The sequence below is a fragment of the Accipiter gentilis genome, chromosome 7 (genome assembly GCF_929443795.1).
Source record: "Accipiter gentilis chromosome 7, bAccGen1.1, whole genome shotgun sequence".
In the NCBI taxonomy this organism is placed as follows: Eukaryota; Metazoa; Chordata; class Aves; order Accipitriformes; family Accipitridae; genus Astur; species Astur gentilis.
In genome coordinates, this window is record NC_064886.1 from 10,978,881 (window position 1) to 10,999,607 (window position 20,727).

General features: G+C 51.2%; 3 protein-coding genes across 19 annotated transcripts in view; all 3 read left to right on the forward strand.

The window, feature by feature from the left end:
* Positions 1-9,423, forward strand: part of ARNT (aryl hydrocarbon receptor nuclear translocator) — a 27,177-nt gene extending 17,754 nt beyond the window's left edge. For 3 of the 10 annotated variants that reach the window (XM_049804171.1, XM_049804176.1, XM_049804174.1), the window contains 13 exons: positions 255-340; positions 783-859; positions 1,030-1,164; positions 1,626-1,700; positions 2,498-2,649; positions 4,380-4,490; positions 4,696-4,774; positions 5,170-5,293; positions 5,916-6,015; positions 6,677-6,827; positions 7,059-7,218; positions 7,704-7,852; positions 8,450-9,423. In XM_049804171.1, the coding sequence (XP_049660128.1) occupies positions 255-340; positions 783-859; positions 1,030-1,164; positions 1,626-1,700; positions 2,498-2,649; positions 4,380-4,490; positions 4,696-4,774; positions 5,170-5,293; positions 5,916-6,015; positions 6,677-6,827; positions 7,059-7,218; positions 7,704-7,852; positions 8,450-8,539 (1,489 nt within the window). In that variant the 3' untranslated portion in view covers positions 8,540-9,423. The remainder of the gene's footprint in view (positions 1-254; positions 341-782; positions 860-1,029; positions 1,165-1,625; positions 1,701-2,497; positions 2,650-4,379; positions 4,491-4,695; positions 4,775-5,169; positions 5,294-5,915; positions 6,016-6,676; positions 6,828-7,058; positions 7,219-7,703; positions 7,853-8,449) is intronic. The other 7 variants (XM_049804172.1, XM_049804177.1, XM_049804179.1 and 4 more) reach the window with 3 other exon arrangements.
* CTSK (cathepsin K) lies at positions 8,837-17,450 on the forward strand. Of its 8 annotated transcripts, none has more exons than XM_049804182.1 (12): positions 9,518-10,934; positions 11,013-11,136; positions 12,809-12,891; positions 13,693-13,819; positions 13,991-14,113; positions 14,232-14,387; positions 14,458-14,676; positions 14,778-14,943; positions 15,063-15,168; positions 15,259-15,354; positions 16,368-16,639; positions 16,729-17,430. In XM_049804182.1, the coding sequence occupies exons 1-11, from the start codon at positions 10,924-10,926 to the stop codon at positions 16,378-16,380; spliced, it is 1,224 nt and encodes a 407-aa protein (XP_049660139.1). In that variant the 5' UTR covers positions 9,518-10,923; the 3' UTR covers positions 16,381-16,639; positions 16,729-17,430. The 8 variants fall into 8 exon arrangements, with proteins under 8 accessions (XP_049660145.1, XP_049660144.1, XP_049660139.1 ...); XM_049804184.1 differs by having other exon boundaries at positions 15,259-15,531; positions 16,729-17,428; XM_049804188.1 differs by lacking the exons at positions 9,518-10,934; positions 11,013-11,136 and adding an exon at positions 8,837-8,920 and having other exon boundaries at positions 16,729-17,426.
* Positions 17,451-17,942: 492 nt separating this feature from the next.
* Positions 17,943-20,022, forward strand: LOC126041273 (cathepsin S-like). The gene is given in 7 exon segments (XM_049806702.1): positions 17,943-18,095; positions 18,323-18,472; positions 18,546-18,693; positions 18,696-18,769; positions 18,976-19,138; positions 19,355-19,457; positions 19,576-20,022. Coding segments are annotated over 7 exon segments (801 nt in total). The 3' UTR covers positions 19,586-20,022.
* Positions 20,023-20,727: the final 705 nt, after the last annotated feature.

The following is a 20,727-nucleotide window of genomic DNA, read 5'->3' on the forward strand; positions in this document are numbered from 1 at the left end:
GAAGTTGCTTTAACATTGCATGTTCTTTACACTGCTGGTGTTGGGCTCTGGTGTATCTTGTCCCTTTTTAATTTGAAATTGAGATAAATTCCAACCTATTCTGTTCTTGAGCCTCTTGCATTTATGTTAAGTCTTTGTTCTTTTTTGACCCTGAAGATGTTCTGTGGAAGCTTTTTCAAATTTCAAGTAGAAACCTTTCCTCACCTTACTCCAGTTTAATATATAGCACAATCAGACTGTTTCTCTCTCCCAAGGAATGGCTTAGGTGCTGCAAAAGATGGCGAACCTCACTACGTTGTGGTACACTGCACGGGTTACATAAAAGCCTGGCCCCCCGCAGGTAATGTCTTTGCCAAAGTGTTCAGTTTTGACTGTTTTTAAGAGCATATGGTCTAAAGGCGTTCTATGAACTGAATGTGGCAATGAATGCTTTCCAAATGTATTTATCACTTTTTCTTATTTTAAGATTGAACTAATTTTTGCAGTTGCTAGATCAGAGATCTGTGTCTCTAGACAGTAGAGATACTGTAGAGGATGAAATTAATACTACACTGTCTGATATGCTAGCTTGTGCTGAAAGTTACAGAGATCTTTAACCCTTCTGGTGAAAAAAGGGAGGGGGAGGCAACTTCATTTGCTGAATTCCTTCATGGGAAAGGGTACTGAATTACAAAACAGGGCAGGGGGATGTATTGAAGTCAGAACTGCATGTCTTTTTCCTCTGAAATTAGTGATTTTTCTTGTATTGACCTTGCTGGAATTTTTTGGCACTTGCCTCTCAGGTGTTTCACTGCCTGATGATGACCCCGATGCTGGCCAGGGCAGCAAGTTTTGCCTCGTGGCTATTGGCAGGCTCCAGGTGGGTAGCATCTTTCAATGGTTCAACATTGCCTTGTCCAAAAAGTCCACAGAGTTAAACTGTTCTGTCTAAAGATGTTCCCTGACTGCCGCAAATCCAACTGCAGGGCTGGCTGGTCAGGAGAAAGCAGCTCTTGCAAGATTTGATAAGTGTACTGTCTTGCCTTGCAGGTCACTAGCTCACCCAACTGCACAGACATGAACAATGTTTGTCAGCCGACAGAGTTTATCTCCCGACACAACACCGAAGGCATTTTCACCTTCATAGATCACCGCTGTGTGGCCACGGTTGGCTACCAGCCTCAGGTGAGAAAATGGTAGGAGCTTTCTAAGAAAGAACTGCTGTTGAAACTTATTTTTCCCTCCTCCCTCTCTTGTACATCATGGCTCTGCTTGTCTAACAGATCTGATAAAAAGATGCCCAGGGCCTAAACATGTGTTTCTTCTCCACCAGTTGCTTTTTCATGTGCTTTTCTAAGTACTTTGATCATTGGAGGCATGGGTGGCTCTGGATTATGTCTAATGTCAATTAAGATTGTTTTTGCCTCCATTTGAGTTAGAGATCAAATGTTAGTCAACTGCTGTTGTGCTTCTCTTTAAAATACAGCATGCCAGTTCCTGTACTTGGTTTGTGTAACAGAGATTTGGTGGAGGGGGAGCAGTAACTACCTGTCCAAAGTGGAATAATTAATGAGGCAGACCTGAAAGAGGAAGTCTGCCTGCCAGATGAACTGACTTGATCTCTCTCCCAATTCCTTTAAAATTAGGAACTTCTGGGCAAAGACATTGTGGATTTCTGCCACCCGGAAGACCAACAGCTTTTGCGGGACAGCTTTCAGCAGGTAAAACACTTTAGCTACTACTTCGCATGCGGTGTGGTATTCAGATTGGAATCTGTCTTGGTGCTTTCAAAGCAATGAAACTAATTGGAAAACCAAGAGGAAAATAAACCTTAGATATTTCTCCTTTGCCCAATGGCAAACAGTTACAGATATAGTCACATAACTGTAAATGTGCAAAACAAAACAGAAGCATCTGATGTCTAACTCTTGAATTCATCCTCTGGCTGCTAGTCCAGTCTGCTTTTAGGGCCAGAGACGTGGCTCCAAAGTGCCTACTTGAATGCCATGCTTCTGTGGCTGAAACACTGGTTCATCTCTAGGGCCCAGCCCAGTGCTGCAGAACTCGAAATGGATGTGGTTTGCTTGCCCTGTTGTCGTTACTCTTATTTCTGAGGGCGTTGGACTTGTGGCAGGGCAGGTAAGACTGCCCCTGTGCTTTCATGACTCCAAAAAGTAGCTGCTCATATCCATTTGTCCAAACAGTTGGAATCAGAAGCAACAGCATGTGCTTCATTTACTGGAGGCTTTTTCATACATCTCACCAGTGCAAAGAGATAAGAAAAGCGAAAGTCAAAAAGGGGATATTAGATTCTCCTTCCATATCATTCAGAAATCAAGATAGCATAAGGGAATAGTAGCAGTGGCATTTGGTTGGGGAAGACCAAGATATGGTCTTGTAGGCTGTGAGGCAAAGGGCCATCATGAGGTTTTAGTGGGGGGTGGCTTATGCTCAGAAGCAGGTTGCTCTTCAACGCCTTCCTTTATCAGGTACTACTGATGGCATTACGTTTTTTTAGGTGGTGAAGTTAAAAGGCCAGGTTCTGTCAGTCATGTTCCGATTCCGATCCAAAAACCGGGAATGGCTCTGGATGAGAACCAGCTCCTTTACCTTCCAGAACCCCTACTCGGATGAAATTGAGTACATCATCTGTACCAACACCAACGTCAAGTATGTACATGGAAATGACTTGCCAACCACCAGTGATAGCACATGAACCTGCTGGGATCTTGTCCCAGAATAATCAGCAGCACAGAACTGGGGGAGCTTTGGCTTCTCCCCCTCACCAAGCTTCCCATCAATTTGCACAGGCCCTGGAGAAATTGCTAAGTCCCATGAGCGCTCTTTTCCTGGGCCGTGGCAGGCACTACAGGACTATAAAGTGCAAGAAATTTAATTCCTTTGCCTGTCTCGGTTGTATGGCTTAGCAAGCTGCCAATGTTCAGCTCCAGCAGTGCCTTTTTTAACTCTGATTACTGGAGCAAGTCTCCTGTCTGTGTGCTTGCATTCAGAGTTAATATTAGTGAAGTCTGCCTTTGAATGTAGCTCTTGGACTCCTGTGACAGTTGGGGGGGGCAGCTGGTCCAGAGATTGGCTTTTCATGTGAGCAGGACTGTCTGCACCTGATGGTAGGAAGTAAATGCTTATTTTTCTTCACTGTTGTAGTTTGTCCTTGGACTCAGAAACAAGCTCCAGTGGGAAGACTGCTTTCATTGCTGTTGTCTTCTTTTCCCTTTCTTGACTATTTTAGTGGGTTCGTGCATCCCCGTTGGGAGTGATCAGAGCTGCTTTCTCTTCCCATGAGTGAGCTCCAGGCCCCTTGCAGAAGAGCAGCAACTGAAATAAAAACAAAAAGTGCCTGCATGTGATTCATAACTGCAGGCTTGGTGGGTGCAGCAAATGGAGTCTCTCCAGCCAGGCAAACAGAAGGCTAGATTGCTTGTGGGCAAGTGCAGACAGGAATTGTTTTTGCAAAGAGACAAAGTCCTAGAGTGCAGGTAGCATTTCTTCCCTTCCTGCAGCTGGCAAACTGATGCTTTCTGATGAGAAAGTATTAAGAGTTGAGCAGTGACAAATCCCTCTGGCTTTAAAGAGCTGTGGTCTGAGTGCAAGGCTGAAATCTGATGCAGATCTGATACAGGCCTTAATTCCTGTCCCAGTGTTAGAGATATCTCTTTGAACTCATTCATTCCACATGCATCCATTCTCACATCCATATTACGCCTTCTAAAAGCACTGCATAAATTCAGACCAGATAAGCAGCAATCTGTGTCTGTGGTTGAGGTGCATTTTATCTATGTGCATCTTTGCTAGGTTATCTGTATTCTCATCTTTTGAGATCGGGTACTATTGAAGCAGCAGCTTGCGAAAGAACTGTCAAGAAAACGCTGGATTTTTATTCCTTTCTTGTGGGAGTTAAACATTAACTGACTTCTGACAGTTAACAGAAGAGCATAAAGAACTCCAGCAACGTCTTGGGCTTAAAACCTAAAACTGCTGGTGGTCTCTGCAGGCTCCAGCTCTGAGTGTCTGACATAGAGCTGAATGGAAAAACCTTGGGGGTTTTTAGGTTCCTACAACCTTGTCTTGTGCTTTAAGGATGTTGCGGATCTGGCCATACTCCTGGTTCAAGTTAGTAATTGCTCCCCTGCTCAGTGACTGAGTGGGAGGGGGCAGAGCCCTTTGGCTCATAGCTGTTAGCATTATATTACATGACACCCTCCCCTTTCAGAGACCACGGAGACTGAGTGGAGGATTCCTTCACTTGAACAAATTTTGCAAAAGCAAAGTTTCCACTCTTGTCCAAGACAGGTGCACTTTTCTACACACAGTAGCCAACTGTTTGCTTTCGTTTGGTATTTTTTAAATTTATTTTTTTTCTTTCTTTCTTTGCTTTGAAGGAACTCGAGCCAGGAGTCTCGGCCTGCCCTGTCAAACTCAATGCAGAGGCCCCAGCTGGGGCAGAGTGTCAACCTTCCCCTGGAGATGGGCACAGCACAGCTGCCCTCAAGGTCAGGAGGTGCTCAGCTCCTTTTACCATGCCTCTCTTGCTGGTTCTGCCCTCCTGTCAAATAGCCTTCCTACCCAAACTTTCCTCTCTGCAGCAATGAACTCCTCTGGGCTAGTGAATCATTGGTGTAACCACAGAGTATCTGTTCCCTTGGCAGTCATTTTTAGCAGCCAGTGTTCTCCTGTTACAGAGACTTTCTATTTTAGGCAGCAGCAGCCACCACAACAGACAGAGCTGGAAGTGGTCCCAGGAAGAGAGAGCCTGTCTGGTTACGACCACTCACAGGTAAATCAACAGGGGGTTTGGTTACTCCTTGCATTTGTTGTCCTGCATTATTTAAATTACCTTTTGCTGGGGCTTGAAAAGTGGCCACATGAGACTGACTTGAGGCTGCTGAGGGTTTGGAGAGGAAGGTGTTCTGCCTTGGGTTTTGCTGGATCTGGTTGCTTGATTCTGATCCACCGCTGTGGCATCCTCCCCACTATGCCCACATCAATGCTGTCAGCCCTAAATGGCCCCACTGTCCCGATAAAATACGCAGGAGTCCAGAGAGCAGCCCGGCCTCTTGCGTGGAAGGTCTTTGCCTGCAAAGCCCTCAGCTGTTCTCCATGCTGGCTGCGAGACCGCTGACTTCCTTTGTGCTTGAGGCACTGATGGCTCACATTTATACCTGCTCCCAGGTTCCTGTTCAGCCTGTGACTGCTGCTGGCCCAGAGCACAGCAAGCCCTTGGAGAAGGCAGAGAGCCTTTTTAATCAGGAGCGGGACCCAAGGTTCAGTGAAATCTACAGCAGTATCAATACAGGTAGGGAGTGCTGGGCTGTGAGGCATGGCCAGGGGCACATCGCATCTTTATCTGATTTCAGCTTCAATCTGAGTGCTCTTTGCTGTTTCCTAAGTCACTCGGAGCCGTTCTGGGTGTGGAGGCTCAGTGTGACTGTGTTATGGCAGCCCAGGTCTTGCAAACTAGTGCTGATTTTCATGCTGGATGGATAATTCCTGTCTAGGCTGATGTGATGTTGTGGCAGTGAATTGTCCTTCAGCCAACATTTTGCTAGAGAGGTGTGGGGAGGGAGTGGGTGATAAGGTGTGTCTTGGTCTGGTCTGAACTGCCTGCCTTAGTCTGATCCTTCCTGCTTGTCCCCAGAGAGCAGTTCTCAGTGTTCCTAGTCTGAGCACGGAATGTAGTGGATGCTCTAACCCCAGAGGACTTTAATGCAAGTTTATTAGAAAATGGAGAGGAAATCAAATTAAACAGGCTTTTAGAAAACCATCTGGAGTCCATGTCTGGATAAGGAGCAGTCATGTTTGCTTTGGCTCAGAACAGTCTTCCTTCACATGGGGATGTCTCTTGCAACTGCTTCTCTGTCCCTGTTCCTGCTGCTGAGACTTTCTCAGCCCTGAAGTGAATCAGCCTCTCTCCACAGACCAGAACAAAGCCATTCCTGCCAGCACAGTGCCTGCCAATCAGCCCCTCTTTACGCAGGGAAACACTTTCACCCCATCGCGACCTGCTGAGAACTTCAGGTGAGGCTTCCTATGCTGTGCTTTGAATGGGCTCATGTTAATTTTATCTTGTCCTGCAGTTGTTCCTCTTCTGTTTCTGTGTCCTTCTGCAACAGCTGAGTGTTCCCAGCCTCTCTCTGTATGGCAGTGATTGTCCATAAATGTGTTCATATATACTGTGCACAGAAAATACAGGGGGAGCCCATCCAGGCATTGGTTTCTTTGAGGGGTGGGTGTGAAACTCTCTGCTGCCTGGTGCTGCTTTACTCCTGGTCAGAGGTGCGGGAGCTTTGAGGCAGTGTGCGGAGTTGGCATGGCCCCTTCTCTGCTGTGCCAGTCCTTGCCCTCATCTTCACCTCCCCAGCTTACTGCCTCGATTCCCTGATATCCCTCTGCTCTGTTGCTTGCCAGAGTTTGTCTGCAGGATAGCTGTGCCTCTTGGACATGCTTAGGCTGAAGCCCCAGAACTGAGCTGGGTGAGAGTAGCCTTGCCCACAAACCCAGGAGCTCCTGCCAGTTGTGTCCACAGCAGTGCAGCATGATGGGCATTGGCACATGAGCAAAGTTACCCCACATTTCTGGGCTCATTTCCCCCCACCAATAACTTGCACGGATGGTGTTTGTGCCTCTTTGTCCTGTATGTGATACCTAGTGTCCCAAGAGCACGTCTCCTGTCTTCCAGGAGCAGCAGCATGGTACCTCCTGTGAACATTATTCAGCAGCAACCCTCGTCAGCAGGCCGGATCTTAGCACAGATTTCACGCCACTCCAACCCAGCTCAGGTCAGCGGAACCAACTGGGCTCCAGGGACACGGCCAGCGTTCACACCCCAGGTAGCAAAGCCTTTACCCTTGGTGCAGTCTGCGAGTCCTCGCGGCCTTCCAGACCCTTCTTGCCATCATGAAACCACCTGCTTTAACTCTGTGGCTGAGTGATGGAGCAATGCTGTGTGCCCATGTGCATTCTCCTTTGGGGCCAGTCCAGCAACTTCTCACCCTAGTTAAGACGAGGCTCAGAATAAATGCATCTCTCCTCTTCCTCTCCCGTTTCTTGCTCTCTTACAGCAAGTGGCATCCCAGACAGTGAAGACTCGGCCCCCTTCTTTCAGCATGGGGACTTTCCAAGGCACCCCATCCTCCTTCAGCCCCATGACAGCACCTGGCTCTACGGCTTCCCCTACTGGGACTGCTTACCCGAACCTTGCCAGCCGTGGCACAGGCTTCAGTGAGTATGGCTTGGGATGCTGGGGAGGTTGGGGTGGCAACAAAATCCCCTCGGGGGAAAGCTGGGAGCATCAGTCAGATAAAGCCTTGGTGCGATATGATCTCCATCGTTTTCTTGTGTATGTTGGGAATGCCCAAATGTGGCAGCTAAATCCCTGCTTCGGCTAACACTGCCTTTATCACCTTTAACCATTGTCCCAGCATGAGGCTCCAGAGCAGATGAATTTTGAACCATTTTAAGGCTGACTGGGAGGAAACAAACCCCTCTGGGACTCCCCTGCTTTTGTTCTTGTTCTACCCCATAGATGGGTACTGACAAATGCCTTAAATGCATGTGGCAGTTTAGTGGCTTCTCTTGGAGGGGATATCTTAACCTGTTACCAGTAGGCACCACACAATGAGTTGTGCACTTCCTAGTCCCATTAAAGGATCACAGAAACCACAGCCCTACACCAGGAATTGCTTGCTGACTTGTTCTCTGTTAAGCAGCCACGGAGACAGCGCAGACCCCTGCCCCGTTCCAGACACGGGCAGCCGAAGGTGTGGGGATGTGGACCCAGTGGCAAGGACAGCACCATGGCCCGGCATCGGGGGAGCAACATGTGCAACAGCCAAGCCAGCCTGAGGTCTTCTCAGTAAGACGGTGCTTTTTTAACCTCCTGAGTGAGGACTGGTGTGGGCCAATCTTATGGGAATGAGTGATATTTGCTTCCCCAGCGTAGGCAGCTGGCTGAAGAGCCAAGAGCTTGTCCCTCTAGTTCATAATACCTGGTGAGGTCTCAAAGTTGTGAACAGCCTGATGGAGCTGAAATCAGAAAGGAGAGGGCAGAAAGGCTTCAGCAGGACTGGCTTTGTGTCTTGGTCTGTTGCAGGATCGGTGTGAAACTCTACCAGCTCCGCAGTTGAATTAACCCTTCTAGCTCTAATTAAAACCAATAACAAAAAAGCCAAACACCTCCGCCCCTGCCTCCCAGTCCAATAAAGTGAAGAGAATTCCTTGAGAGTTCATATTCTTGCAACTTGCTGCCCCCTGCTTTCAAAGGAGTCAGTGCAGTTGCTGCTTATGACTTCAATTTGCTGCTTTCCTGCAGCCTCGGACACAAACCCTATATATGCCCTTGGGAGGGAAGGGACCATCTTGGTGTGCAGTACCTACTCTGGCAAACTCCTCTGTGACTGAATTACCAACGTGATATTCTAGTCTAAATAACTCTCTCCTTGTATCCTCACAGGATATGCTGACAATGCTGGGAGACCAAGGACCCAACTACAACAATGAAGAGTTCCCAGAGTTGAATATATTCCCTTCTTTTTCAGAATAAAATAAGCCCTGGGGGAAGCAAATTATAGCTATATATAATACCCATGTGTAAAGGAAAACACCCAAGTCTTTTTTTCAAAGACTGCTGAACTTTCTAAACACTTCCTACCTTCTGGAGGTGAAACTCTGCCCGAAGGCCTGGAGGATGGGTGGCTGTGCAGGAGGAAGATGTTGTGATTTTGGGCACCTCCTCTGTGTGGTGCTGGCAGTGGGGGACACTTCGCCTGGAGGCTTCAGGACTTGAGTGCTGCGAGAGCAGCCTCACTCATTGACCGAAGGCCCCGCGTTTCCAGAGCCGCTTGCGAGTGGTTTTCGTTCTGCACGCTGGGTTGGTTGGAGGGATTCCTGCCTGGATTACAGACAGCCCCTCCAAACTCATAAGGTGGCTTTTACTGTTTTTATTTCAATCTTCTATACCATGACTCTTTTTCTATAAACACAAAGTATTGTAACTTTTTAAATATTGGAAGAAACTCTTCCAAGCGTTAACCCTGTATAACGCAATTCTGGAGGATGCTTGCCCAAGAATCCTTGTCGTAAGCTGGCTTTCTTCTTGGAGGAAGCTCGGCCATCTTTGGAGGGTTGTTAACTGCATCTCCAGTCTGGGGTGCTTTATTTAGAGATTCCCATGTTGGCAGGCACGTTGGTGTTTGTTTGGATGCCGTCTCTCTTCTGTGAACTGTGCAATGAATATGGGCCTCTGTAGTCAGTGTGACCTGTAAACTCCCTTGGGGCCCAGTCATTCGTGTGAATGACACAATAGTTACGAGCCATAAAAATATTACCTATGTAGCTTTGTTCTCGATGCATCAGTTTTGCAGCTGATGGTTTCTGTGCTGCCATGAACCGATGTGTCAACAGGCTTTTTGTCAGCTTTTGGGGGGGGGGGGGGGGGAGGGGGTGGAAACTGCTCTGCACTGTCCATGCAATTTTACCATGTCTAGATTGAGTTCCTTGTCTTTGTTTTGGACCTGGAGATCTGGTTCCCTGCACAGAGAGGCCCTGGATTTGTTCAGGGCCTTGCTGAGGAGTTGTGTTTTCACTACATGCTCTGAATGGCAGTATTTGCTTTTATACTCACCGTCTCCTTAAAGAAAAATTCATGCCATATGATGACCCTGTTGCCAAATCACAAAATGGAGGAGAGCAGGGGATGATGGGGAACAAATTTTTTTGTTTTTTTTTAAACCTTGACTTTGAATCTTCTGGCTGCTTCAGTGGAAAAAACTTGTGGCAAATCTTGCTCTCCTCAGAGTGTGTGGGGGCTGGAAGAACAGTTTGATTCCCCCTGTGATGGCAAGCCTTGCTTCAATTTCAACAGGAAAATTTGTTCATTGCAGAGTTTGACTTGGAAGGAAACTTGGCACAACTGCAACGGGGGAAGAATATGAAGCTTTCCTGGAAGCCTGGCTTTGTCTTGGATGAAATCTGGGCATTTCTCCCTCTTCCTTGTGTCTTGGTGGGGCTGCTCAAGACCCCCGGGCTGGCTGTGAATGTCCTCTCTGCTGGTGTGGGGCAAGGCAGGGATGTGTTTGGAGTCACAGGTCTTGGTGCTGCAATGGTGGGGAAGACTCTCCAAAGAGCAGATTTTGGAGACGTACCTAGCAGATAACATTCATGTAGGGAAGGCCTTCAAACATTTGTGTTACTGACTGTTAGGTTTCAGTGCTTGCAGAGACCCAGAGAGGTTTCTCTTGGTAGTGGAGCAGAAAGCTTTCAGGCTTTTTTTTCCTCTTCTGCCTTTGTTGGAAAATTAAGATTGGAAGTTTTTTTTTTCCTCACTTCAAATACCACTTTCAAATTTATCTGTGGAAAGGTGGGAACCTCCCATTAGGGACTTTGGAAACATCCTGTGATCCACCCGTCCTTTTACCCAGGGAAAGTGTTACCAGCAATAACCACGATGGGCCCCTCTTCGTCCGCAGCAGCCCATTATATGCCATGCTGTCCCCCCTGCCAGGCTGTGGAGTTTTCTCAGGCTTAGAGATCTATTTTGTAAAGTAGCAAGGCATTGACCATCCCAGGCATTCATATTCATGCTCGTCACACCTGCTCACAGGGTGAAGGGGGCATGTGAAGGACCAGCACTGAGCTGCACCCTGTCCTCCAGTGTCAGAGCTGTGCCGACCTGATCTGATGGAGGATGGAGCAGTGCTCAACTGCCCAAGGAGGAGGAAAAGTCCCTTTTTTTTTTTTTATAGAAATCAAGCCCTGGGGAACTTGACCTTTGTGAAGCTACAGCTCTGATGCTTTCTGGAGTGATGTCCTTCAGCTGTTGAGCTTTGTCCCAGGGCAGCAGTGGGAGCTGGATTTGCCTGTGGTGCTTTGAACCCCCACCCCTACCCCGAGCACAGTAAGACCCAGGGACTCCATGGACAAAAAGCAATGCCTTCCAGGTCTGTGTGTCCCCCGGCCGAGAGCCCATCTCTCCCTGAGCCGTCATGGGTGATGCTGCTGTAGCCCCTTGATTTCAGGTCCTGCCATGGACGATTCAAGCTGCTGAGGAAAAGAAACCAGCTGGAGCAGCCAGCAAGTGCTGAACCTTTTGGGAAACGCTGGCCTGGCTTTGGCGCTGGCAGCAACAGAGGACAAGGACTGGTGAGGGGCTGGCGGGGTCTCAGCATCTGCCACCCCCCCACTGCAGGGTCCCCGGGCTTGTCCTGTGGGCTGTTGGAGGGGATGGCACTTGGTGTCCTGGCAGAGCGGTGGGCCAGTGGCTAGTCCCCTTCACATCCCCTTTTGATAATTGTATTGTTTTTCAATGGGGGTGGGGTGTATTTTATTGTACAATCGCTTGGGGTGGGGGGTGGGGGCCTTGGTTTGGGCCCAGGGCTCCCTCTTGTTGCAGATGATTATATGTAGCAGAGATTTTACAACAAGATATTTTCCCTTTTTCAAAGCTCTGTCTCATTTCTGCCTCCCCTGTACTGTGGCTCTGGTCACAACAGTGTTGCCCTGAATCCCTGTCTGTGCACTTGCAGTGGTGCTGGGGCAGCAGAGGGGGGATGGACCTCTGGGTGCTGCCTTTCCCCCCAAGCTCCCTCCCTTCTTCCCCTTCTTAATCACTTGCAGTTGTGGTCTGGAGTGTGTTAGCAAGCCCTTGTGATCTCTGGGTTTGTGGATCATCATGTTCTCCCCAAGCCCTGCAGCTGGAGAGGGGATACAGCCTGGTACCCCTAAACCAGCCTCACCTCCCCTCTGCCTCTGATCTCTCTCTGGCCCTATCCCTAAGGTGTGTGACCCCCTAAAATACTTGGCTCCCCATGGTTTGGTCCCTGTGTGGGTGGCCTTGCCGCTTGGTCATGCGCGGCCGAGTCAGGGCCCCGTGCTCAGGGCAATGAGTCTGTGCCAGAGCCCTGGGCTGACTCAGCCGCCCCCTTTCTCAGCAGCCAGGGAGGGTGAGCTTATGTGTGGGTCCCTTACCCCGGGGACCCCTGCAGTGATGGGGTGACATGGGTGTAGTTTTAGAGGTGGCTCTAGCCTGATCTATGCCTTGGGGCTGCTTCCATCCCCTTAACTCTGCCCCTTGCTCCCTGGGGCAGCCCATCCTCATACCCACAGCTGGATGATGATCTCCCCAGCACAGTCTGCCTGGGAAAAGGGACTAATGCCACGGGGTTATACCGGGACCTTCCAGGCAGTGAACAAGGTTTTCTGACTCGTTGTGGCAGGAGCCGTGTGACGAGGGGCAGGTTATTGCAGAAAGCACTGTCTGAGGCTGCTTCCCTGTGGTGTTGCTGCCTGGGGTCGGGGATAAGCCTGATTCCCCTGGGCTGTACCTATGCCCCCCAGAACTGGGCACAGGGGGTGGCAGGGGAAGCAGTCCTGGGTGGGGGACTTTGGGGGCAGAGATGACGTCCTGTCCTCTGCTCTAGATGTCACACAATGAACCTGAGGCACTGGGGATGGTCTAATCCTGCCTCTCTTGAAGCAAGTGGGTGCTCAGCCCTCCCTGGGGTGCTGGGGAGGATCAGGGGTGCGCAAACAGCTCCTTTATCATGGGGCAGGAAGATGACCCTGGGGCACAACTCTGGGACAAGGAAGATGTCCCCAGGGTGGGGTGCTGGGGCAAGAGGATGTCCCCGGGACAGGATCCAGATCTGCTGGCCCCTGAGCCAGGGCTGACTCAGCTCTGCCCCACAGCATCACGTGAAGCTGGGAGGGAGCCGCTGCTGCATCCCCCCTCCCTGTCTCCTCTTTCTCTCCAACCCTGTACGAACCCAGGCGACTGCCAAAATTTTCCAGCTGCCTCTTAACTTCCTCAATCCAGCGCCATAAAAGAGCTGCAGACGCGGCACCCGCATCCCCTGGTCCCAGGCTGCACCATCCTCCCGCTGACAGCACGATGCTGGGGTAAGCGGCCTGGGAGAGGGTCCCATGGGTGGATGGGAGACCCAATGAGGTGTTGCTGGGGCAGTCAGGTGGCTTTTTCCCTGGGGAAATGGACCCTGGTGGGAGCAGAAGGTGAAATAGGGTCCTGTGTGGCAGCATTAGGACCCTTAGTGTTAGAGGTGCAAAAGGGGAAACTGAGGCACAGAACATCGTGTGGGGCTGTGGGCTGCAGGGTTTGGCTGGTGGCCCCATTCCTGCTCTGCCCCAGGGGTCTGGAGAGAAGGTGGATGCCGGGGGCAAGCGGGTAAAGGAAGGGAGGGGTGGGATGCCTGGCCTCCCCCCGTCACCTGCACCCCCAGCTCCATGTGCCCCCAAAATTCAGTTTCCCCGTGGCCTGGGGCTGTTGGAAAGGCGGCAGTGGTGCAGTAATGGGAACCAGCTGTCCAGCTCATGTGATGCCTGTGCTGGCCAGCGCAACCCGCCCTGGGGTCCTGGCCCCAGAACAGGGTGGGCAGGGGGTCCTAGCCCAAAAGCAGGGTTGGCAGGGGGTGCCGGTTCCCATGGGCTTTTAATGGGGTGGGCACAGGGTTCTGGTCTCTGCCAGGGTGGGTGTGGGGTCCCAGTCCCTCATGGCTCAATAATGGGGTGGGCATAGGGTCCCCTATGACTTGGAAATGGGATGGATATGGGGTCCTGGCCCCTATAGGCCAGCACTGGTGTGGGTACGGGGTCCCAGTCCCCTATAGCACAACATGGTTGCGGGCACAGGAGCCCATCCCCCATCCAGCCCTCCCAGGCTCAGTCTTTGTCCCTGTTCCCCAGGATGCGGTGGCCCACACTGCTGTCCCTGCTGGTCCCCGCAGTGGTGGCCCAGCTGCACCCCGAGCGAGAGCTGGACACCCAGTGGGACCTATGGAAGAAAACCTATCGTAAGCAGTACAACGGTGAGGTACGGCAGAGCCCTGCAGAAGGGGACCAGTTCCTGGGGGATTGCTGGGAGGGAGCTGGGGACCACCCTGGTGATGTCCTCATGGGGCTGGGGCTGGTGTCCCCATGGTGGTGGTGGTGGTGGACATGGGCAGGACCCCTCTTCCCGGTGCCATCTCATCCTATGGTGCAGGCGGATGAGGTGGCGCGGAGGCTGATCTGGGAGAAGAACCTCAAGTATATCAACACCCACAACCTGGAGCATGCACTGGGCATCCACACCTTTGAGCTGGCCATGAACCACCTGGGTGACATGGTGAGTGTCACGGGGGGGGACGGTAACGGGGTGGTTGAGAGGGGACTGAGTACCCTTGGGTGCTGCTCTGCCCAGCAGCCCCAGGGCTGCACTCACCCACCCTGGGCTCCTTCCCCAGACCAGCGAGGAGGTGGTGAGGACGATGACAGGCTTGAAAGTGCCCCGTGGCCACCCACATCGCAACAAGACACTCTACATCCCTGACTGGACCGAGAGAGCCCCGGCTTCCGTGGACTGGAGGAGGAAAGGCTATGTGACACCTGTCAAGAACCAGGTAAGCAGGGTGCTCCTGGGGGTGCCTGGAGTGAGTTGGCACCCCGGTGTCAACCATCATGTCCCCATAGGGCCAGTGCGGCTCGTGCTGGGCTTTCAGCTCAGTGGGCGCACTGGAGGGGCAGCTGAAGCGGAAGACGGGGAAGCTGCTCTCCCTCAGCCCCCAAAACCTGGTGGATTGCGTGGCCAACAACGACGGTTGTGGTGGCGGCTACATGACCAATGCATTTGACTACGTCCGGCAGAACCACGGCATCGATTCGGAGGATGCCTACCCTTACATCGGCCAGGTCTGGGGCTGGGAGGGGGGGTAAGATCTCCATCTGCTTCCCCCCCTCTCCCAACTGCTCTTCCGTCCCCATCTCACCTTGACCTTGCTGGTCCCGTGCAGGATGAGAGCTGCATGTACAGCCCCACTGGGAAGGCAGCCAAGTGCCGTGGCTACCGGGAAATCCCTGAAGGGAACGAGAAGGCTTTGAAGAGGGCCGTGGCCAGAATCGGACCCGTCTCTGTGGGCATCGATGCCAGCCTGCCCTCCTTCCAGTTCTACAGCCGCGGTGAGGGGCTGGGGCGGGGGAAACCCCATCTGGTGCCCACTGGCCACAGGGCAGCTTGGGGAAACTGAGGCACAGTCAAGTGGTTTATCCAGAGCAAAACCATCCGTCCTGTCCCCCAGGTGTGTACTACGATGAGAGCTGCAATGCCGAAAACATCAACCATGCAGTGCTGGCAGTGGGCTATGGTACACAGAAGGGCACCAAGCACTGGATCATCAAGAACAGGTATGGCAGGACGGCAGGGCTGCTTTTCACCGGGTCAAGGTTTCCTGGTGGCTCTGTCAGTGGTTCAGGCTCTTCCTTTTCTCCCCACAGCTGGGGTGAGGAGTGGGGCAACAAGGGCTACGTTCTCCTGGCACGCAACATGAACAACGCCTGCGGCATTGCCAACCTTGCCAGCTTCCCCAAGATGTGAGCGCTCCCAGCACATTCCCTTCCTGCGCCGCATCCAGCCGCCCTCCCTGCTTCCATGTGTTCAAACTTGGCCTTTTCACTCCCAGTCTCTGAAGCTGATGTCACTCCAGGGGCGATCTCTGCCTCTCCACGAGAAATCTCCCTCGGGAGAGGGGCGAGACCCCCCGGCTGCAGGTGAACAGTGCAATGAGCTCCCCTCAGCTCTTTTCCCGGGACTCCTTTGCTGTGTGGGCACTGTGTGTGCCGAGTTCTGCCTTCTCGTAGCTGCAGGCACTAGGGCTGGGCTTGGCCAGCTCCAGAGAGTCTGATTCATCCAGAGATGCTTGTGCAAACAGGTCCTGCGCTGGCCTCTGCCTCCAGCAATGCAGATGCGTGGGGAAATCCCACACGGGTGGAATACCCCCATGGAGAGTCCAGATCTGTTTCCCTCCACATTGCATCCTAGTGGGGGCTGTAGAGAATGATACAACTTTATTTTTAAAATAAATACTGTTGGGAATAAATGCTGGGCTTGGCTTGTTCTGTGCTGTCCTGACCCTGTGGCGGGATGGGGCTGCAGTTGTGGAAAAGTCCTTCCCTTTCCTAAGAGGGCAGGACCAGATGGCAAAACACCTCTGACTCTAGAGCAAAGCGGGAAGAAAAGATGCTGCTGGGGTCTTTTTGCAAAATCCCAGCTGGTTTTGCAGGACCCCTGAAACTGGCTGAAGAAATATGGGGGGGTTGAGGAGGAAGGAAGCAGGGCAATAAATAAACAACTGGTGTGGGCTGCAGTGCGGTGGCTTTGGGGCAAACGGTTGTGCCAGGGCTGGGTGGTGTTTTGCAGCCAAAACCCCATGTCTCCCCAAAAAACCGAACGCAAGTGTTCCTTCTAAAGAAACAAATTGAAAAATGACAGCAGCAAAGCTCAAGGCAAGCCATAACAGGAAAGGAAGGCTTAAAAATTCATCCAAAAAAAAAGTTTAGATGCTTAAAATCATGTTTCTTTTTCCCACTCACTCGCGTGCACCAAGGCATGGGAGGTGAATGGCTTGGCTGGCTGATGGAGAGGACGAGGAGTGCTGGTTAACTCATCGGGGCCTGCCACAATGCACCATCAGGATTGTGTGAAACCAGAACGATGCTGTGAAAAGAAAGTGAAATCAGAGCATTTCCTCATTCACCAGCTCCCAGCTGCAGCAAGCGGAGGGACCTCCTCTCTCACTTGTGCTGTCCCAGGTCCCTTGCGCCCATCCCGAGGCTGAGCCAGGCTCCATGGGAAGCTGCACTGTGGCCAGGCAGGCAGGTGAGACATCTCCCTGGGGTGACTTTTGGCTGGAGAACGTGGTCCCTTTGCACCCACCTGGTGGACAGAGTTCCTCTCTACCTCCTCAGTGTGTCCCCCTCGACTGCTACTTTTCCTCGAGAGCTGCTGCAGTGATGGAGATGGAAAGTAGGCAGGGGAAATACTTGGGGACACGTGAAGCTTCCTTGGAAGAGGCTTTCTTAGTGGGGTCAGGTGGCACTGCAGGTGAGCTGGTGAGCGTATCGGAGGGGTATGGCCCTGTGTCATGGTTGCACTGGGGCCGCAGAGCATCACTGTGTGACTAGAGAGAGCTCCTAGTCAAGGAAAAAGGTACAAAGGCAATGGGGGTGGGTTTAGGAATCAGTGAGGAAGTAAAGTGCCCAGGCTGGGGACTGGCACTGCCTCTCTGGTCCCAGCTAAGCAGGATGAAACTGCTGGTGTCCCTCACCTTCCTGGCCACGCTTGTAGTGGCACTGGGGCACCCCGACCCCACACTGGACTGGCACTGGCAGCTCTGGAAGAGTGTCCTGGTTTCAGCTGGGATAGAGTTAACTGTCTTCCTAGTAGCTGGTACAGTGCTGTGTTTTGAGTTCAGTATGGAAAGAATGTTGATAACACTGATGTTTTCAGTTGTTGCTCAGTAGCGTTTAGACTAAAGTCAAGGATTTTTCAGCTTCTCATGTCCAGCCAGCAAGAAAGCTGGAGGGGCACAAGAAGTTGGCACAGGACACAGCCAGGGCACCTGACCCAAAGTGGCCGACAGTGTATTCCATACCATGTGACGTCCCATTTAGTATAGGAACTGGGAAGGGGGAGCGAGGAATCGCCGCTCGGGGACTAGCTGGGTGTCGGTTGTCAGGGGGTGAGCAATTGCCCTGCGCATCATTTGTACATTCCAATCTTTTTATTACTATTGTTGTAATTTTATTAGTGTTATCATTATCATTATTAGTTTCTTCTTTTCTGTTCTATTAAACCGTTCTTATCTCAACCCACGGGTTTTACTACTTTTTTTTCTCGATTTTCTCCCCCATCCCACTGGATGGGGGGGAGTGAGTGAGCGGCTGTGTGGTGCTTAGTTGCTGGCTGGGGTTAAACCACGACAAAGAGCCACGAGGTAGGGGCATCTTGAGGCAGGTGGAGGTGGCTCGGGGTGCTGACATGGTGGGTGCTGCTCCAGCATGACCATCAGCTGCATCACGCAGCAGAGAGAAGAGCCGACAGCACTTTGAAGCACCGTTGGTTCTCAGGGGTGGTTTGGCAGGGACTCCGGACAACCTTTGGTGGGATAAAATGGGGCAAAATGTCTGTGAGGGCTGTTGCTACACACCACAAGGCTGCGTTTGATTTCAGAAAGAGGAAGGGGACCGACCTGCAACTGGTGACACTGCACAATCTGGAGCACTCCCTGGGGCTGCACTCCTACGAGCTGGGCATGAACCACCTGGGAGACATGGTAGGTGCTGGCTGTGCCGTGGGGCTCAAGCATGGAGTCGTGCATTTGGTCAAGGTGGATGAAATGCGCCATGTTGGTGATGCTGTAACAGCACACATCAGTCCCCCGAGGCTGCAAGGACAAACCTGGTCCTTTCAATGGGGTGGGATGCATGGATGGATCCGCTCTCCTGTCGTGCAAAGTAAACCTCAGCACATCATGAATGCCCCTGTGCTCCTTCCCACCAGACCAGCGAGGAAGTGGTGGCTTTGTTAACTGGGCTGAACATTGCTCCTCGGCCAAACCTGACCTCCATGTACCGACTGCAGCCTGGCAGCAAAGTCCCTGACACGGTGGACTGGAGGGAGAAGGGACGCGTCACAGACGTGAAGTACCAGGTTTGAAACTCTCTTTGTGCCTCCACACGTCTTGGTCCCGTGCTTGGTCTGAGCATCTCTGGGGCTTTTGCAGGATGCCTGCGGGTCATGCTGGGCATTCAGTGCCGTGGGAGCCCTCGAAGCCCAGGTGAAGCTGAAGACAGGGAAGCTGGTGTCCCTGAGTGCCCAGAACCTTGTTGACTGCACCAGGAGCTACAGGAACAAAGGCTGCAGTGGCGGATGGAAACCAAAACTTTCCAGTACATCATTGACAACCAATGGATTGACTCAGATGCGTCCTACCCCTATACTGCTCAGGTAGGCATCAGACCTGAGCAACACTTAGGTTGGCTTAGCTTAAAATGGAGGAATTAATAGTCCTGTTGCTTCCAGAGGAAATTGACTTTGGAAAACCACGGAGTTGACTGTCCTTAATGCCGCGAGCATCAGTTCTGACTCACATAATGCAGAGCAGGACTCTGTGCAGGATCTGATGCATTTTCCCCCTTACCTTCTTTTGCCAGGACGGCGTGTGCCATTACAACCTGACGGCATGGGCAGCCACGTGTTCCAGGTACGTCAAGCTACCGCGTGGCAATGAAGCCACGCTGAAGGATGCCATCGCCAATGTGGGACCCTTCTCTGTCAGCATTGATGCCAGTCAGCCTACCTTCTTGTACAAATCTGGTGGGTCTTCCAGGGAATCTCAAAAAAAGGCCACGCTTTCCTTCTCATGACACTGCTTCCTTAAATATAAATTATTTCAGCTTTGACTTGCGTTTAGCTTGTGTTGTCATTCTTAGCGACAGGCATTGGTAACACCTTCCAAAGAGTGAATTTAATTCCCATTTGGGCAGTGACTTAGCGCAAGTTGTCCAAAGGCTGTTTCCAAATGTCTTCCAGGTGTCTACCATGACCTGAACTGCTCTCAGGTGGTGAATCACGCCATGCTCATCATCGGCTACGGCCCTTTGGATGGGGAGGACTACTGGCTTGTGAAAAACAGGTACAGCAAACCCAGTCGCTGAGCAGCTTTTCCCTTCAGCCTCCACTCCGAGGGGCACCCTGAAGGTTTCAAAGACATGCCAGCGAAGCACTTTTAATTGCCTGTCATCTTTTTTTAGGTATGTTTAAGGCTCCATTCCATCACAACCATGGTGTAAAGGGCCCTTGATTAAGCCCTGTAAACATGAAATGACGTACATCACCCAAAACACTCCTGCCTGACTCCTCAGTGCTGGCTCAAAAAATGGGATTTCTGCTCTGTGGGAAACTCCAGGGTTTCCAACGTTCCTGGGTGTTGAGTCAGTGCAAAGGGGTGGTGTTTCTTGGAGAGAGAAACTGAGCTGGTTTGATTTGGGGACATGCTGGTAAACCCCCTCCTTCGGCCAATTTGGAGGCACAGCCTCAAAGATCATTGCAGCTTGGCTGCCCCTTGCATTAAAATGTATTTGTGAAGGTGTTTTTTGCTGTTTAAAATGCAGAACAAGGAGAAACAAAGTGTTGAAATGGAACAGTCCTGCTCGGACAGACGTATCTCTGGAAAAAAACAAACCTGTAATGTCAGCAAATCTACATTCAGCAACTGAAAACCATTGTCTTTTTTAAAAACAACAACAAAAAAACCCAACCGTGGGCAGTTCTGTCAACAAAGCTCCTTTATCCTCATGTTAGAGCTGGGCTAAAACCCACCAGTTTCCTCCTCTGTCTCTCATCTCTGGCCTTGGTAGGATTAAAAAAAAAAAAAAAAGAAAAGGCATTTTTAATATACAAAACCAATTCACACACCTTTATCTGGTATTTCCCTGGTGGTTTTGACTCACTCCAGCATATAGGAAATGAAGTGATTTTTCTTCTGCCCCCCACTCAGAAGAGTTAGTGGCAGCAACTCTGGCAGGGAAGCAGTCAGGAGGTTCAGCCCTTCTGGCCAAAAGATGCAAATTTGGCTATTCCTGTGGCTGCTGAGGTGGAAGCATAAGTTGAAAAAAAAATTTTTATAAAGGAGTGGGGAGAAAAAAAAGTGAGGGTGAGGAGTGGTACGGAAGGAGGCAGTTACCTCCTGTTGTCTAATTTTTGCTTCTTTCTTCTTCCAAAAGTTGGGGTGTGCATTTTGGTGACCAGGGCTATATCCAGATGGCGAGGAACCATGGAAACCACTGCAGGGTTGCCAGCTACAGTGTTTACCCCTAGATCTAGAGGGTTCCCTGCTTTTGGGACAAGCTCTTGAGATGCTGCCACTCACCCTGCTGATCTCAAGTGTGCCTGGCTTTACTCCA

Excerpts from the sequence above, each read along its gene's own strand:
- CTSK (XM_049804182.1), top strand. Across the intron at positions 13,820-13,990 it reads GTAAGCAGTACAACGGTGAG|GCGGATGAGGTGGCGCGGAG; the intron begins GTACGGCAGAGC and ends CCTATGGTGCAG. Across the intron at positions 14,677-14,777 it reads CCTACCCTTACATCGGCCAG|GATGAGAGCTGCATGTACAG; the intron begins GTCTGGGGCTGG and ends GGTCCCGTGCAG.